Source organism: Aethina tumida, chromosome 4 (assembly GCF_024364675.1).
Source record: "Aethina tumida isolate Nest 87 chromosome 4, icAetTumi1.1, whole genome shotgun sequence".
Classification (NCBI taxonomy): domain Eukaryota; kingdom Metazoa; phylum Arthropoda; class Insecta; order Coleoptera; family Nitidulidae; genus Aethina; species Aethina tumida.
Window position 1 is genome coordinate 11,401,206 of NC_065438.1, and position 17,242 is coordinate 11,418,447.

Below are 17,242 nucleotides of genomic sequence, written 5' to 3' on the forward strand. Positions count from 1 at the left end.
TAGAACTGACGGCGAGTATCCGGAAAAAGCAAACTTACTAGTCTTAACAAGCCTCATACGTATACCAGTGTTTAAGATAGATGAGTACAATATATTCACGGTTATGTACAGATCATTGCACTTTTCACTCTTCGATTCGTCACTTATGATGCCCTATTTCACCACAAACTCACACACAGGGTGTTGTAATTGTCGGATCATTGTTTTAACCCTTCTTTCCTGTCTGATGTTTTCTGTTTTTAATTTATTTTACTTCATAATAAATTTATATTCGTTAGGTGTACAATACTAGATGATAGATTTTTTGTAACAGTTTATTGTTTATATGTGTTGGGTTTATATGGAATGTTTATATATTACAAACAAATATATAAAGTTACAGTTAAATGAAATTTTATTTTTACTTTAGGTTTAGGTACATAAAAATACAATTATTTGTTATTTTTATTGTTAGAATTACATCGGCTTCTTAAAAATTATCTCAAAATCAACAATAACAGCTTAAATAAATGGAATGAATTGCAAAATATAAAAACTTAATAAAAACAATAAAACAATCACATCAGATACTTAATAGCAGAGAAGTAAGTTAACACGTATTAATTAATTAATTAATTAAAGGCCTTGACACTCACTTGCTGCCAATTTCCCTATAAAAACAATGATTACATTATACACATAAATTAATTTATTTTATCACAAAAATTACTTACTGATATACCTATGTCCCAACCAGAACCAGCAGGATTTGTAGCACAAATTCCAAGGCGTCTAACCATGGCTCCACCATTCGTGACTGCCCAAACTTCTTTTTTGCCTACACTAACATGCTTAAATCCAGTAGAATTGGGGGCCGCGCCTAGAAACGATTATAACCTAATAAAACCACTAAATGGCTGAATTTGAAGACTTACTCAATACGGGTGGATCAATACTGATTAATTGCCAATGGGAACCTTCAGGGAATGTCTGATTGATCTCTTTCCTAACGTACAACCTGCCATGATGATCGACCGCCCACACGCCAATACTGTTAACTGAAATTTGTTTAAGTTGAGCACCGCTAGGAGGCTCAATGCACTTCCATGCCTCTCCTTCAAGTTTATCATCGGTTATACCTAAACGATAGAAGGCACAACCCTTTCTACCAACGGCCCATACTTGCTTGTAGGGTCCACAACTAATGCTGCAAAGTGCTTGATCTGAAGTCACGTGTTCCCAAACATGTCCCTTAAAAATATGTCACGTTATTTCCGCGTTTTTTATGATGTACTCAGAAACTTACCATCGGATTGCTTTTGCTCACACCCACCCGCACCACAGCCTGTCCGCCGGACGCTAGAGCCCATAAAGCTATTTTGGTATCAGCAAAGTCTTCCACAGGTTCCAGACATAAGTCCAAAAGTTTTGTATGTCCCAACTCTTGCCAAGGACCTGTAGTAGCAACCGCACATCTCCTGTACCACCTACGTCGCCTTACATAGTCTGTGAATTGTTTGTTGGCATGATAACTTGCGGGAAAATCTACTGCGTACTGCCACCCATCACTGTCCACACCTCCCGGTACGTGAAAATCAGTCATCCAATCGGAAAGCCACTGCCATCGCATGGACAACAGTTTGACTTGCTCCCGAGTGCGTTTCTGTTTGCCTGTTGAGTCACTCCACATATATCTGTCAGTTGGTAACCCTAATATTTAATCAAATTAAACTAAATAAAATGATTAGTTTGAATGAAAAAACAAACCTGCAGATGTATAGCCAGTTACAGGATTCCATCTTTGGTTTTCATATACTTTATAATCCTGAGTATCAGTCATCGGATGGACGTTTTGACTATCCAACGTACCTAAAAATCCTCCACCCCAACCGCCAGTGTACACCCAAGGAGTGTGATCGTATCCCACTCCCCAAGTAACACCAACCTTACACGTTTCTACTCTCCTCAAGTGACCACCTATTTGTCTCCAATACATGTCGGTTGGATTAAGTATGATTTCTGGGCAATATATGACTAGTCTGAAAGGTTGGAGTTTACCCCAAAAGCTAAAATATGAGGCAGAATGTGGTGGTAAACGATGGCGGAATAATGTGAACTTTTTATCGTCTACGTATACTACGAAGGCATCTTCTGTGGTTTCTATGCACAGTTTAAATTCTTGACCTAAAAAATTTGATTTAAAATAGTATATTTCCAGCAATTTCAATTAATACCTTTTTGGAAAGGCATTGGACCATCAATTTCTTCCGCGCCCCATTTTCCCTCTATTAATGAATTTCTAACAACATAACCATGATTAAATCGTGGATTGAAATGGAAAACAGTGTTTTCCAATTCAGTGTGGTTCTTATGACGATGTTTATACGTGGATTCCGCGTCCAAATTAAAAGCTGAAAGACGTACATCAAATAAAGGTCGACAATATTGAAATGATTACACACCTAATCTATCAGCATCATCTCCAACACATCCTGTGAGAGTAATTTTTGTGCCTGGAATACAACCAGTATGTAATTTAACTTTGTAGGGGCTTTCCTTGCCGCTTAAGTCCCATTTTTGCATATAACACTCATCTTCTCGAAGCTGATTCGACTCAATTTCTGTCGGATCCCACATAAAAACGTCGCCTAGCTGAGAAATAGCCCAGACGCTTTCTTCACTAGGTTTACCCACTACTTGATGTATTTTTCCACAGGTCGTTGCGAAATGCGCTTGCCACTCTTCTAGTTGAGTATCACTGGCGAATTGAAACCTAATATAAGAAGGGTTGTTTCTAGCTACGTATACAGCCAATCGGGGACTGCCGGGTTCGCTACATAATTGTACACAATTTACATCCCCCAGTGTTAAAGATATCTGAAATGACCAGTAAGATTAGAAGGAAATTTGACTTGAGACAAAAATTACTATTGCAGTAGCTCCTCCATCTACGTTTAATACGGTTAAAGTCCCAGTGGTCTGGACCCATTCAAGTTGTATAATGCAGTCAATAAATGGGCCATTCCCTAAACTAACTCTTGCTTCACCACAATGCTTCCAGGAGGTGGTGTCAATGGCTTGCTCGTAATGTGTGTATGCGTTGATTTTCATCGCACTAAAAATGAGATATAGTTGTTTGTTACGTGTTGGAAACAGATTACCTGTTCTTAAGTTCTTCCAGTATTTTAACCCGCCAAGATTGTTCCAACTCTAAGTGACCGTTTCCTGAACCAGAATCGGCGAACCAGTTTGGCAACTGTAAGGAGTCGACTGTACACGCTCCAGCTTCCACCCAGGACCAGGGAGCTTCGTATTCCGCCCAACCTATTGTTTAAATATATGATGAAAATTAAACTATTACACTGATTAACACTGCACTTAAAATGAAAAAATGAAACTTTACTAAATAACAATTCAGCTAATTGAATGTCTAATGTCAGTGGGAGAATAATACTAATTATAGCAAAATTATGTGAAATAATTATGTTAATACGTAATGCAGTCAAAACACCAACAAAGCCTTGAAAAATACGTTACGTGTATACACAAAAATATGTTACATAATGAGAAACAAACATACCTAATACCTATATTTGTTCGGGTTTATAGGTCGAAGTCTTTATTATTAGGAATTATTTCCGTATTTGGTTCGAAACCCGAACAAATATGGATATGGAAATAATAGTCATGAAAGCCTTAACCGTTACATTAAACATACCTAATTCTTCGTCCTCGGTAAAGATACACGAATCTCTGCTAGACTCACTCCAAACACTCTCGTCACACTCAGGATGAGCTTCGGTACCAACAATCGAACCGACGGACTGAACTGGGCTCCAGGTTTTTGGATGTCTAGGTTGTGTTTCGAATTTGGAGGCGAGGTCACCTACTGGCAAAGACGTGGGCCCAAGCGGAGCCGAATGCGACTGTTCTTCAAGCTCTGATATGTTCGACTGTTCAATCATGCTGCTCGGCCTGCTTTGCTGTATATTTATAAAAAATTGAAACCAAAGTTTTACCAAAACCTTATTATTAAATAAGGAAAAACTTCATAATTAGTTCGTTATCAAATGCTTACTCTTAAACAATGCAAATGCAAGGATGAGTCAAGGAATTTCACATGCACATATTACGTATCACTTTGTTCTAATTCTGAAAATACGGGATCACATGTTAGTAGGTAGCCAAATGTTAGTTACCAAGGTATTCAAGCTGCGGTGGAACTTATCTCTATTCAAACTAGCGTTGCTACTAGCCCTGCTGACTTGTAAGGGGGCGTGTAATGCCCTCCATCTTTTTCCGGTCAAGTCCTCGGAACAGACTCCGGTGCGATGGTAAACTAGACGGTCATCGGCTCCGACAGCGAAGACCTGATCGTTGGCGGCGGTTGAGATTTGTGCCATTCGGCCCACCATCTGTACCCAACCACAACCGGCAGCCATTTCTTCGCTAACACCGGCGCCTTCGCCTTTTATTCCCTTTCTTATAATCAATAAAAACAATTGAAGTTTTACTTTATGACGACACAACTTTTTCCTTACCGAAACCAGACTTGTTTGTCGTGGGTAATTGCCCACACGGCACAAGTACCGACTGATATCTGGGACAGTCGAAGATTTTCACCGGGACTTCGGACTTCTACCCAGTTATCGCCTTGCAAGTTGTCTCTGGTAACCCCCGTTCTAACCAGCGCTCTTCCGTCCAACACGGCTGCCCACACCAAACCACTGGGGCCTACACTTATTTGATTTACTTCGCAGCCAATTGGTGTTTGAATGTGGTTCCATCTGGCACCCTCAGGTGATTTTTCTGACACACCCGTACGGAACATCACCTGAATGAGTATTATGTTTATACATGTTCAGTCATAAAATACTTTTGAACATCAAACAGTCCAGATTAGTATCAAAAAAGAGTATTCGAACAAGACTAAAGGTTTGCACAAAAATGATTAAATTATCTTCAATTTTACCCAGAATCGCATTTTACAAAATCAGAATACAGTAAAAAACAATATTACTAAATTAATATTATTTTAACAGTTAATTAAAGTAATAAATACAGCCCCTACAGTAATTAGTTTACAAAAGTAAGTATGCATAAAAGTCAGACAAATAGTGTAATCAAAATGCAAACAAATTATATTTTGAAGGTGAACCATAATTGTTATAATTAGTATAATTAGCAACAAAAGATTGAGATTCAGCTTCTTACCCTGTTATGAGATGTTACAGCCCAAACTAGCATAGTTCCAGGAGCAGCTCCTGCAACCCTTTGACCTCCTATGGAAACATCAATAAATGGTTCCTATAAATAAAGAACATTAAAATCCACTCCACTTGTGTTTGTATGAAACATACACTTGTAGCATCTTGATGTAGTGGTGCAATAGCACACCATGTATTCATTGCACTGTATCTCCTGGACCTAGTCCATAATCTCCTCCTAACACAACTTTTCCATTGTTTCTTTGGGTAATATTGGGCAGGGAAATCAACTGCATAAGTCCAACCATCATGATCCAAAGGTTGTCCATCTAGGGTCAGTTCAATTTTCCATTTGCCTTCCCATTGCCATGCCATAGATGGTAAAGTTATTTTATCAATGGATCTATTTACTGTTCCATCAGCATTAGAATATCTGAATCTATCAGTTGGTAAAAGTCTGCTGCAAAATCCTTCAATTGGTAACCACCTCTGAAAAACAAAACCTTTTATATAAAAGAAAAAGCTACAAGATTCAATTTACACATACTTCATTCTCATAAGATTCCTCCACAACCCTTATGGGTATATCCAGTCCATGCACATAAACATAAATTTGATGGTCTCCACCTAACGCCCACAGAAAATGCGGAACTCCCGATAACTTTTTAAATTCCTGACCCGCATAGGGCACCTCCCTCCACATAGAGCCTGTGGTGGACAAAGTGTGCACCCTCCCTTCATTGTTAATACCAAACAGCAATGAACTAGGCATTTTTACAATGGCTTTGACAACTTTAATTAACCGGCACTAATTAAAAGCTAAGGTCATTTCAATACGGTAAATCATATTTATTGTTTATTTTTGTTAAACGTCACCCTGACAGCCAATCGTGACAATTTTCAGCTGTTATTTGAAGTTATCGATGGTTTGAACTAAAACTTTCTGCTGAATGAACTACCTTTACATCGAATTTTCATTCACCGCTTAACTGGTATTTAAAGAATTGTCTATTTGCTTGAATATAGTATAAATTGACCAGTGCGTAAAACTTACATGTAAATAAATATTCATCAAACATTTTTCAATGTAAATCGCAAGATTTTAATTCTCATAGATGGCACTAGTAATTAAAATATGTATAGCTTCAGCTATTCACCCATAGATGCCACAACAATTTCATTTCGTTATTTTTATACAGACTAATCTATAAAAGCTATTCTTATTATTTGTTAGTTTCTAATAATTTAAATTAAAGTTACAAATATCTTTGATAAGGATAACATAACATCGTTTGTACTCCATATGTTATATGGAGTACTAACGATGTATGGTGTAGTGTAAGGATGCTTCTTTGATTCTGAAGCCCTTATCATCGTATAGAAAGAAATTAGAATAATGGAATGTATAAAACATTCATTTCCTTCCTTTAACGAAATATGTTTCAATTTGATAACGATCACGCATAAATTAAAAAAAGTGATGAATTTGTTAAAATATCAAACAATCAACCTTTATATTGAAACTATATATTGTATATTCTATATCTATTTGTTATTTTTTATAAAATAAGGCATTTTTTGGTAGGAAAAACTAAATCGACACTACTTTACTCTATGAAACGTCTTTATTTAGTCAATTTTATCTGAATATACTACATAGAGCGTAAATTTAAAGATTTATTCACATTGAATAAAACACAATAAAATAGTTTAATTTCTTTCAATTTCTGTTGTATTAGCTATGTGTCCAGGGCTACGGGATATGATCAGTTGATAAGGTTGGACTTTACCCTCCAAACCAAAATATCCGATAGAATGCGGTGGTGCGCGGTGGTGGAATGTTGTGAATAATTTATCATCCACGTATGCTACAAAGGCATCCTCTGTTGCTTCTATGCTCACTTTAAATGGTTTACCTACAAATTTTAAATTAAAATGGTATATTTCTAGCAATTTGTAGTACCATTTTTAAAAGGCATTCGTCCTCCGACTTCCTCCTCGCCCCAACTTCCTTTTATTCTTCCATTTCTTACAACACGGTCCTCATGAAATCGTGGATTGAAATGGAAAATGATGTCTTCACTATGTTCTTCGTAAAAATCAAAGTCTGAAAGATATACCTCAAATAAATGTTACCTATAGTGAAATGATTATATACCCATTCTAATAGCGTCATCCGCAGCACAACCAGTAAAAATAAATTTTGTGCCTGGAATAAAATTTGTAGGTAATTTTACTTTAAATGGTCTTTTTGGGTGGTCATAATCCCATGTTTGTTGAGAAATCTGCTTGATGTTCTCTTCATTGGATTTAGCGACTACTTGATCCATTTTTCCAGAAATCCTTGCGAACTGTGCTTGCCATCTCTCCAGTAGATCATCACTGTCGAATTGAAATCTAATATAAGGACGTTTATTTGTATCTACGCAAACAAGCAAGTGAGAGTAATTGCCTTCGTCACAAATCTTCAAGCAATTTACATCACCCGATGTCAAAAAAATCTGAAATGTTCAGTATGATTAGAAGAAATTGAAGTTAAGTTATATCTTACGATTCTAGTGATTGTTCCGTCTAGGTTTGATACAGTCAAAGTCCCATTATCCTGAACCCATTTAAGTTGTACAATACATTCAATAAATGGGTCATTACCGAAACTAACTCTAGCTTCATCACAATGTACCCATGAGTTGTGCCCCATTGCACTGAAAATCAAAAATTTGTTGGGTTTAAATACACAAATATGAGATATTGTATATATAAAAGACACCTAATTCTTTGTACTCTGAATCGTGTTTCGATTTTGGAGACTGTGAGAGTTGTGCTGAATTCGGCTACTGCGAGCTCTATATAAATATATATTGAATGCGGGACTACCAAATAAGGAAAAAAAATGAAACTGCATAGGTAATCTTATCATTAATAAATATTTTTTATGGGAACCAATCGTGTGCTCACACACAAATGCATACAGTAATTAAGGATAATCCTTTATTTATAAAGTAATAAAATAATTCTACGTATTATAAAAAATTTTGAAAATAAATATAACTGTTTAAAAATATAAATGGAAAATAAATTTGATTAATTCATAAAATATTACATATCTGTACCTAAAAGCCACTTTTTGAAATTATTTTTATTAAATATTATCACTATTTCAAAAATAATGAAATAAGTGTTAAAATCTCAAATACTTGTCTTTTATTTTTGCTTTAAGCGACATAACATAAGAACATTTTTGGATTCAACAGGCATGGTAAGAAGAAATGAATGAACTTGATATATTTACAATGGATTTATTTAGATATATCGGAGGAAAAAAAGAGTACTATCTACTTATTCATTATAATACTCAATGCTGAAATATTTATAAAAATAGTTTGGTGTCTTAAATCAGCCGCTATACAACAGTGTTGGATGCGACGAAATTACATCATTTTGACTGTGTATGGGTTTGTCACATGTTGGACAAATTTTGACTGCAGACAAACATACTTGTCTGCAGTACAACTGTGTGAGATAGGCCGGTAATTTGATCGTGTATGGGCTTGTTGGTTCAACAAAAATTTCACTTAACACATTAATATTATTAATAATTATTAATAATATCTAATCTTATTTTATAATATTATTAGTTTATGACGTTATAATATATGTTAAGTCAGCGTTAACAAGATCGAGATAAACAAGATGAACGAGTTTACGATTAAATAAATCAATCATTTCTCATTTTATTTAAAGATTTAGAGGAATTAGTCACGAGATAACTGTAAAAAATATTTAGTGATTTCAAAAATGTCAAAAAACTATCCACTCTTCTTGACAAACAAATTAAATTGAACCTGGAGGTATTGAAACTTTACGTATAATTAAGGGTCTCGCTTAAGTTAAACGTTTTACAGGGAGAATCTCAAACTTCAAAAATAGAATCATGTCATATGTTTAAAATTGATTAAGTATATACATGGAGATGCGATGTTATAGAATTAAAAGGAAGAAGTAGAAGTATTAATGTTAAATTAAATGTTACGCATTTAGTTACTAAAACAATAAAAAGAAAGTTTAGACAAAAATTGAAATCAAAATTATATTTGGAAGGTAACTATTATAATTAGTATAATTAGCAATAAAAAATTGCAGAGTAAGATGTTGATCCTTGGCTTGTTATAAGATGTTAGTGTCCAAACTAGCATGGTTCCTGCAACCATTTGGCCTCCTGTGGAAAGATTAATAAATAGTTCCTATAAATAAAGAATATTATTAGAATACAGTTTATATTTATATGAAATATACACCTACAGAATGTTGATGTAGTGGTGCAATAGCACCATATATTAATTGCACTGTACCTCCTGGATCTAGTCCATAATTTTCTCCCAACATAACTTTTCATTGTTTCCTTGGGTAATATTAGACAGGGAAATCAAGTCCAACCATCATGTTTGTCCATCCAGGGTTAGATCATTTTTCCATTTATCTTCCCATTGTCATTGTTGGTAGTTATTTTATCAATGGACCTATTTACTGTTCCATCAGCATTAAAGTATCTGGTAAAAGCATGCTGCAAAATCCTTCAATTGGTAACCACCTATGGAAATCAACATATTTTATTAAAGAAAAAACTACAAGATACAACTTACATATTTCATTCTCATAAGATTTCTCTACAACTCCATTGGTCCAATCTATGTACATAAATTTGATGGTCTTCACCTAACTCCCACAGAAAATGCGGAACTCCCCATATTTTTTAAATTCCTGACCCACATTCCACTTAGTCCGTGTGGTTGATAAAGTATGCACACTCTCTTCATTGTTAATATGAAATAGGAATTAATTTTTACAGTTGATTTAGTAACTTTAATTAATAACAGTATCAGTAATTCAAAGATAAGGTAATTCCAATATGACAAATTATATTTATTGTTTATTTTTGTTAAACGTCACTGTGATATTTTCAGCTGTTATTTGAAGTTATCAGTGATTTGAACTACAACTTTCTGTTCAATGAACTACCCTTACATCGAATTTCCACATAACTGAACTTTAAATCCTTGTCAATTTGCTTGAATATGTATATAGTATATAATTCGCAACAGAAGTGATATTATGTAATGTCGTATTTATTTATTTTAATCTATATCTTAATAAATATTCAAGATTTCTAAATATAAATTGTAAGATTTTAGTTCTTATAGGTGGCGCTACCACTAAAAATACATGTAACTTTAACTATTGACCTATAGATGTCACGCCAATTTTATTTAACTGCTATTTAAATATTTCTCTTGTTCATGATTTAAACTGTGATTTAATCTTAATATCAGTATTTTATAAGGATAAAAGCCAAGAAAAATTATTCTTACAATTAATTGTTAGTTTCGAATTATTTTGAAATTTAAAATTAAGTGTACATCAATATTTTGTGAAAAAACGTACTCGGAAAACAATTGAAATTTGTATTAGAATTGCGTAATAAATTTGTTATTAGAAAGTAGTATTAATGGGAAAATTACAAGGATGTAACTTTTCACAAAACTGAGTACTTTATACTTAAATATCATGAAAACTGAAAAAAATTATAAATTTTTTTATAGAATATAAAAAATATTCTAAGAAGTAAAAAAGTAACTTTCAAAATGACAACTTATTGCGTTTTACAATAAAATATTGCCAAAAAATTCGGACCACTAATAATATAACAACAATCGTTGCGGACAGTCCGCATTTGGACCAAGCAATCCGGTGAGATCAAGAATGCTGCGCGATGGTGTCAGGGATGCGGTGGAGATGCATTAATTTTCGTCTAGATGAAAGAACCGGTCACGGCCAAAATTAAAACGAATTTAATTTAACAGTCGAAACAAAGAAATTTAATTAACCCGCCTTGTTGTGCCCGTTGTTCTTTCTTTTATTTTAAATATTTTATCTTTGTATTTTGAATCAAATAAGTGTATGAAATGTCCTAAATTAAATTATGACGAGCATTTTACTTAATATAAATTGAAGAGTCCGAATACACATTTTAATTTACGAACGTACTGTGTTAGGATATTAGGACTTAAAACAAAGTTAAACAACAACCAGTGATATTTCCTAGAACGGTTTGTAACATTCTTAATTGACATCTCCATTATAAGTTGAATTTTTTTTTTAAAACCTAATGCATGTCTCGCCAAAGATATTTCGCACAACGCAGCGGGGTGCTGAACGTCGTACAAGGAACGATACCATGTCTCGGTGCATCCATCATCATCAACAATGCAAGTTACATCCCTTGACAGGTTCGAAATTATTAGGGGGTCGGCGTTGCGATAATCTGAAACGTTTATGTAGGTTACTGTACCGAATCCAATTAATTAACTGTGGTAAAGGTAATATTTATATTGAAACAAAATCTTATCATTTCTTATTTTGTTTAAAATATGTTAAACCATTTTTTTTTTAGATTGACACAACTTAATTCTATAAAACATCTTTATATGGTCAACATATTGTTTGAATACAATTGAAATAATTTCCTTAAAAAATCTAATGTCACACAAATTAAAGATAATATTGCGCTTGAAGTCAGTGTTTTCAATGTAAATAATATTGTAGCTGTGTGGGTGGTCTTCTACGGCGGATGACCACCTAGGGGTGTAAAATGTGTACCATTGTATCTATTTACCAAGATCAGTGAATGTATTGAATTTTGACACCTGTTGTTCATTTCCTTTAATCAATTTATGAGAACAAGATTAACGCTATTATAGAGTACAATCAACAAAGATGGATTAATTATGTGATTATGTGTCTCATTTCAATTAAAAATTGGTAAATTTCTTATTTAAATTTTTGCCAACATCAATTATTTATTTTCAACACAATCCAAACACCATTTAATAATTTAAGCAGCAAAATTTTTGTGTCGTGCACGTCACTGTTTTGGTTTCAACTCACAATAATAAAAATGCCATGAACAAGGGATCAAGTTACTCTCACTCTCGTCGCTATAGAAAACTATTTTGCTCTCAGCAGCGAGAACAATATGCGGAGATTCTTTTTTGTCGTGCTTTTTATTCTTTATTCTTTTGCATTGTTATCATCTGATCCATCGATGACTGTTTAAATTCTATGACTGACATGCCCTTAAGATTACTATAAGATTGTCCTCAGCGACGCACATGCATTTGCAAATATAAATATTTTTAAGAATATCGAATCAAATTTTACCGGACAAATTATTTTCGGTTACAAGGGTTGGTTTAGGGCTAAGTGGATCTTAAATGAAATTATAACTGCTTGAACGATTGAATTTCAATTCTGAAAGAACTTCATTCCTTGTAAAATAAATACATAAAAGATTAACCGTCCTTCCACATGCAAAAAATAAGAAATGACCCCCCTATTAAAATAAATTTAGTGCACATTATAATGCTATCATTTTAATTTATAACGTACGCTCGAGGCAAAAAAAAGTACTGAATCAAAATAATGTATACAAATTTTGTGGGTCGGACAAGGGCCATTCAAATTCTAATTAAATGTACATGTAACACTTTTTAGCAATCCTTAAATCATGTTACTGTCCAGCAGTGGAAAGGGGTCAGCGAGACCACCCCATAAGATGACCCTTGGGGCAGGTAGAACTGTCCAACCTAACATAACCTTTAACCCATCGACACCCTACACTTTACGACCAGTGAGCATGTAACTTCCTTATAACGTTATTTCCTGCTTCGCGATTTCGGACGTTTCTGGTCAAGAACATACCATGGGAAGTTTTCTCGTCCAAAGTACCCATGGAGAAATAGATATTTTTCTATAGAATTATGTACACACCCTTGGAGATCTCGGATATCTGTAAACTCTGCAGACGACACACACTGTTACAGAATTTACCAAGAAAATTCTTCCATTAAAAATAAACTTGAATTTGAATGGCTTAAAAAAAGTGATTTTTAGGAACTTTTAAAGAAAAATTCTCCATCTAAAGTTTAAAAATTTGGTGGACACATTTATGTATAAATATTGAGTATACAGTGAAAAATTGACAAAATGGCAAAACAAGTGTCGAATAATGCCTGAAAATTTGATGATTTTTGGCCTGTTAAAATTACATTTATTAAACAACAAAAGAGGATAAAAGTGGGTTCAGTTGTAAGTTCTGAAATAAATTTGCTTGTAGAATATTATTGATTATAATAGTGATAAAAGTTATTTTTAAGTAAGTTAAGTTATTTTGAAATAAAACGGTAAAAACTATATTTAATTATTCGAATGAAGCAATTTAATTAAATGAATAGCTAAAATCAATGCGTCGGTTTTAAAACGCACGGATTGTCTGTCCAACAAATTGAACTGTGCTATGTAACGACCTTGCGTGCGTTTTAACGGCCGCCATTTGGACATTTCAGACAGTTAACTATCCCCATTTCACTAATTTCATATCAAAGTCCGATAAAATCGCCACCGTTTATAATTACATGCGCATTTAAAACGATACGATTCCACCCCACGGAATTCCGGACGTCGTTCCCTTTTTATGCGTTTGATTTATTTCTTAATTTTCTCACAAGGACATCGGCATCGGGGTGCCGTCCCGTCGACGGACAATGGGCCGGAATTAAAGGAAAAAGCGCCGAAAAACGAAGAAGGGGTTACGGTAGGTCCAGTAGAGGAGTGAAACAATTGCGAATCGTAACTGTCCCGTTCGAAATGTGCGACCCTAATCAAGCGACCGTGGACACTTCCGATTGACCAGGTACTGGATGGCTCGTTCACTCGTTTTGTTGTTCTTTAATTTCTGGTCACTTATTTCGTTATGGAATTGAATAATGCTTAAAGGGGTTACAATTTTCTGGCCCAGTTGGATGCGTAGATTCTATTCAGCTCTTATTCTTTTTTTTGGTCGAATGGACAATGGAAAGAAGGAAACGACAGTTAGAAAATCAAATTCAATTAAGACTGTACACCTTGAAAAGACATTTGAAAATTTGGATTTGTCATCATCATTAAAAATCCTTTTCAAAGTGCCATATTTTTGCCCAGCTCAGAAAAATATATGCAACATTTTATAGAGTAAGAATTTAGTTTTTATAATATTGTATAAAACAGAAATTTTAAATTAATAATAACAGTATACGTTATATATATTGGCCATAATATCTGGAATTTCTTAATTTTTTATATTTTGAAAATTTATTAATGTTAATAATATAATGCACCTAGAATTTTTTTTTGTCTTTTTGAATTGAATTTTATAAAAATTAATAAAGTAATCACTGCGTATATGATATATATATATAATTAAAGTGAATTTAATAATAATTTATCACTAACTTTTGAGTATGAGATGATTATTCTACAAAGTTGTACAAAAATGTGGCAATTCCCACCAAAAATTTGATACTTCGGCAACAAAAATGAAACTAAGTAGAGTAGGGTAAAAAAGAATGGTCAATCGGAAGTAGCTACGGTTAGTTGATTGGGGTGATCAAACGGGACATTCGGACTTACTAACCCTTCTTCGTATTTCGGCGTTTTTCCCATTAATTCACACCCATTGTGATTGTCCACTACCGTTGCACTTCGGCCGAAAGTCCTTGTGAGAATATTAAGAAATAAATCAAACGACCAAGCACAATAGCAAAAAGTTTTTAGGGCGAAACTGTATCGTTTTACTTGCGTGTGTAATTAAAAACGGAGTGATTTTATCGGTTCCGTATAAAATTACGTGAACATGTCTAACTAGGTGTGTAAATCTGTGCCATATTTCTATATTGAGGTAAATTGTTGGGTGGTCAATGTATTAATATCTTAATTTAATCACAATTTGTATAAAATCAGAGATAAATGCAGATATGGACTAATGGTAATCGTTTATTTTTTGTCATGTACCGGTTCCTGATTCCCCAACCTGATAACATAAGTGACATATCAAGTACAGGAACTGATTAATCAAAAATCAAGTACCTCTGACCCCCGGGGCTAATCGCAATTTCAAAACAAGTTGTAAAAGTGAGTTACAACAGAAAACATGACGAAGGGTGACCAGTGGTCACGAGTGACCGGGGGGTTAAAAAGCGGCATAATCTAGAAAAACTGGAAACTCAAAAACAGGAAATGACCCATCCTTAACCCCACAGCTCGAGCCTCATTATGTCCAAAACCAGTGCATGTCGAATGAGTTGTATATTTGAGTGTCCAGACAATGTTTCTGGTCGTTTATCAACGAGTTTTGAATATTTTATCCGGGGCTAATCCCCCCGAATGAATAATAAACATACTTGACGGGCTTTTATTAAAATGTCGTTAGTCCTATTTGGCAAATATTTTAATAATTGGGTTCGTTACACCTTTTTGACATGTTATACTTTTAAGTCCTGGATGCGAACGGATTAGTTTTAATGCCGGGAGTTGCTGGCATAAACCTGATTGAAATTTAATCAGCAGCCGTTTGGGAGATTTTGGCGACACAAAACTATTATGCAACACATTAAATTATGCAACAGAACGACGAGTCAGACAAAATTAAGGCACAAATTTAATAAACACAAAGTACAGACCAATTTGTACGTGGATCGAATGAATGAATGAATTTTCACGTGACCTGCCCCAATAGATTATGCGGCGTTCAGATCCATATCGAAAAAAATGGACCTTTTCCACCTAATCCTCCGTAGAGGTCCAAAAACGATTGTGCATAATTTAACCAGCGAAAAAATTAAAAGTCATCCGTGACCCATTTGTCCATGTGGAGTGGTCGTGTGTTTGTACGGATGTGGTTTTTTTTACCTAAAATGTGTGAATGGCACGCGACCAAAAACCTTGCGGCCTTTTTATCTGAAACGTTCGGACGTCGCAATTTTTTACCTAAAATATCGGGGGCATTGGGTGTAATATTAACCTTTCCGATTTACAACAATCGGTCCTGCTTGTGGTTGTTACAGATTTTATGAGATTTGAACTCGACTAAACGTCCTTTTTGTTATTCATTCGACTGATGATTGCGGGTCCCGCTGTCTTTGATGTCGTAGGTAGGCGTGGGTTATTCGAATGTTTCAAAATCACAGCAATAAAGAATCTAAAGAATCTAAAGAATCTAAAGAATCTAAAGAATCTAAAGAATCTAAAGAATCTAAAGAATCTAAAGAATCTAAAGAATCTAAAGAATCTAAAGAATCTAAAGAATCTAAAGAATCTAAAGAATCTAAAGAATCTAAAGAATCTAAAGAATCTAAAGAATCTAAAGAATCTAAAGAATCTAAAGAATCTAAAGAATCTAAAGAATCTAAAGAATCTAAAGAATCTAAAGAATCTAAAGAAAAGAATCTAAAGAATCTAAAGAATCTAAAGAATCTAAAGAATCTAAAGAATCTAAAGAATCTAAAGAATCTAAAGAATCTAAAGAATCTAAAGAATCTAAAGAATCTAAAGAATCTAAAGAATCTAAAGAATCTAAAGAATCTAAAGAATCTAAAGAATCTAAAGAATCTAAAGAATCTAAAGAATCTAAAGAATCTAAAGAATCTAAAGAATCTAAAGAATCTAAAGAATCTAAAGAATCTAAAGAATCTAAAGAATCTAAAGAATCTAAAGAATCTAAAGAATCTAAAGAATCTAAAGAATCTAAAGAATCTAAAGAATCTAAAGAATCTAAAGAATCTAAAGAATCTAAAGAATCTAAAGAATCTAAAGAATCTAAAGAATCTAAAGAATCTAAAGAATCTAAAGAATTTAAAGAATTTAAAGAATCTAAAAAATCTAAAGAATCTAAAGAAAAGAATCTAAAGAATCCAAAGATTCCAATGAATACAAAGAATCTAAAAAATCTGAAAAACCTAAAGAATCTAAAGAATGTAAACAAGTTTAAAAAAATCTAAAAGATTCTAATAGAATCTAAAAGAAAGGAAACGAGTCTAAAAAAATCTAAAAGAATCTAATAGAATCTAAAAGAATCTAAAAGAATCTAAAGAATCCAAAAAATTCAAAAAATCGAAAGAATCTAAAGAGTCTAAATAATTCACAAAATGCAAAGAATCCAATTAATCCAAAAAATCCAAAGAATCCAA

General features: G+C 33.7%; 3 protein-coding genes across 4 annotated transcripts in view; 1 reads left to right on the top strand and 2 right to left on the bottom strand.

The window, feature by feature from the left end:
* The window catches only part of LOC109594194 (protein outspread), a 141,300-nt gene extending 140,689 nt beyond the window's left edge, over window positions 1-611 (top strand). Inside the window, exon 12 of the mRNA XM_020009394.2 lies at window positions 4-611. Coding sequence (XP_019864953.2) covers window positions 4-9 — 6 coding nt within the window. The 3' untranslated portion in view covers window positions 10-611. The remainder of the gene's footprint in view (window positions 1-3) is intronic.
* Window positions 372-10,081, bottom strand: LOC109594211 (tectonin beta-propeller repeat-containing protein-like). Of its 2 annotated transcripts, none has more exons than XM_049966479.1 (15): window positions 9,827-10,081; window positions 5,340-5,673; window positions 5,194-5,286; window positions 4,521-4,813; window positions 4,179-4,461; window positions 3,698-3,962; window positions 3,141-3,303; window positions 2,908-3,094; window positions 2,442-2,856; window positions 2,214-2,390; window positions 1,747-2,163; window positions 1,286-1,689; window positions 915-1,230; window positions 714-859; window positions 372-650 (listed from the first exon to the last, which is right to left on the bottom strand). In XM_049966479.1, coding segments are annotated over exons 1-15 (3,534 nt in total). In that variant the 5' UTR covers window positions 9,829-10,081; the 3' UTR covers window positions 372-611. The 2 variants fall into 2 exon arrangements, with proteins under 2 accessions (XP_049822436.1, XP_019864976.2); XM_020009417.2 differs by lacking the exon at window positions 9,827-10,081 and adding an exon at window positions 5,734-6,095 and having other exon boundaries at window positions 5,340-5,675.
* LOC109594173 (galectin-8) lies at window positions 6,844-8,172 on the bottom strand. The gene is made up of 5 exons (XM_020009365.2): window positions 7,954-8,172; window positions 7,738-7,888; window positions 7,345-7,687; window positions 7,150-7,293; window positions 6,844-7,102 (listed from the first exon to the last, which is right to left on the bottom strand). Exons 2-5 carry the CDS (start codon window positions 7,882-7,884, stop codon window positions 6,897-6,899), a joined length of 840 nt encoding a protein of 279 aa, XP_019864924.2. The 5' UTR covers window positions 7,885-7,888; window positions 7,954-8,172; the 3' UTR covers window positions 6,844-6,896.
* Window positions 10,082-17,242: the final 7,161 nt, after the last annotated feature.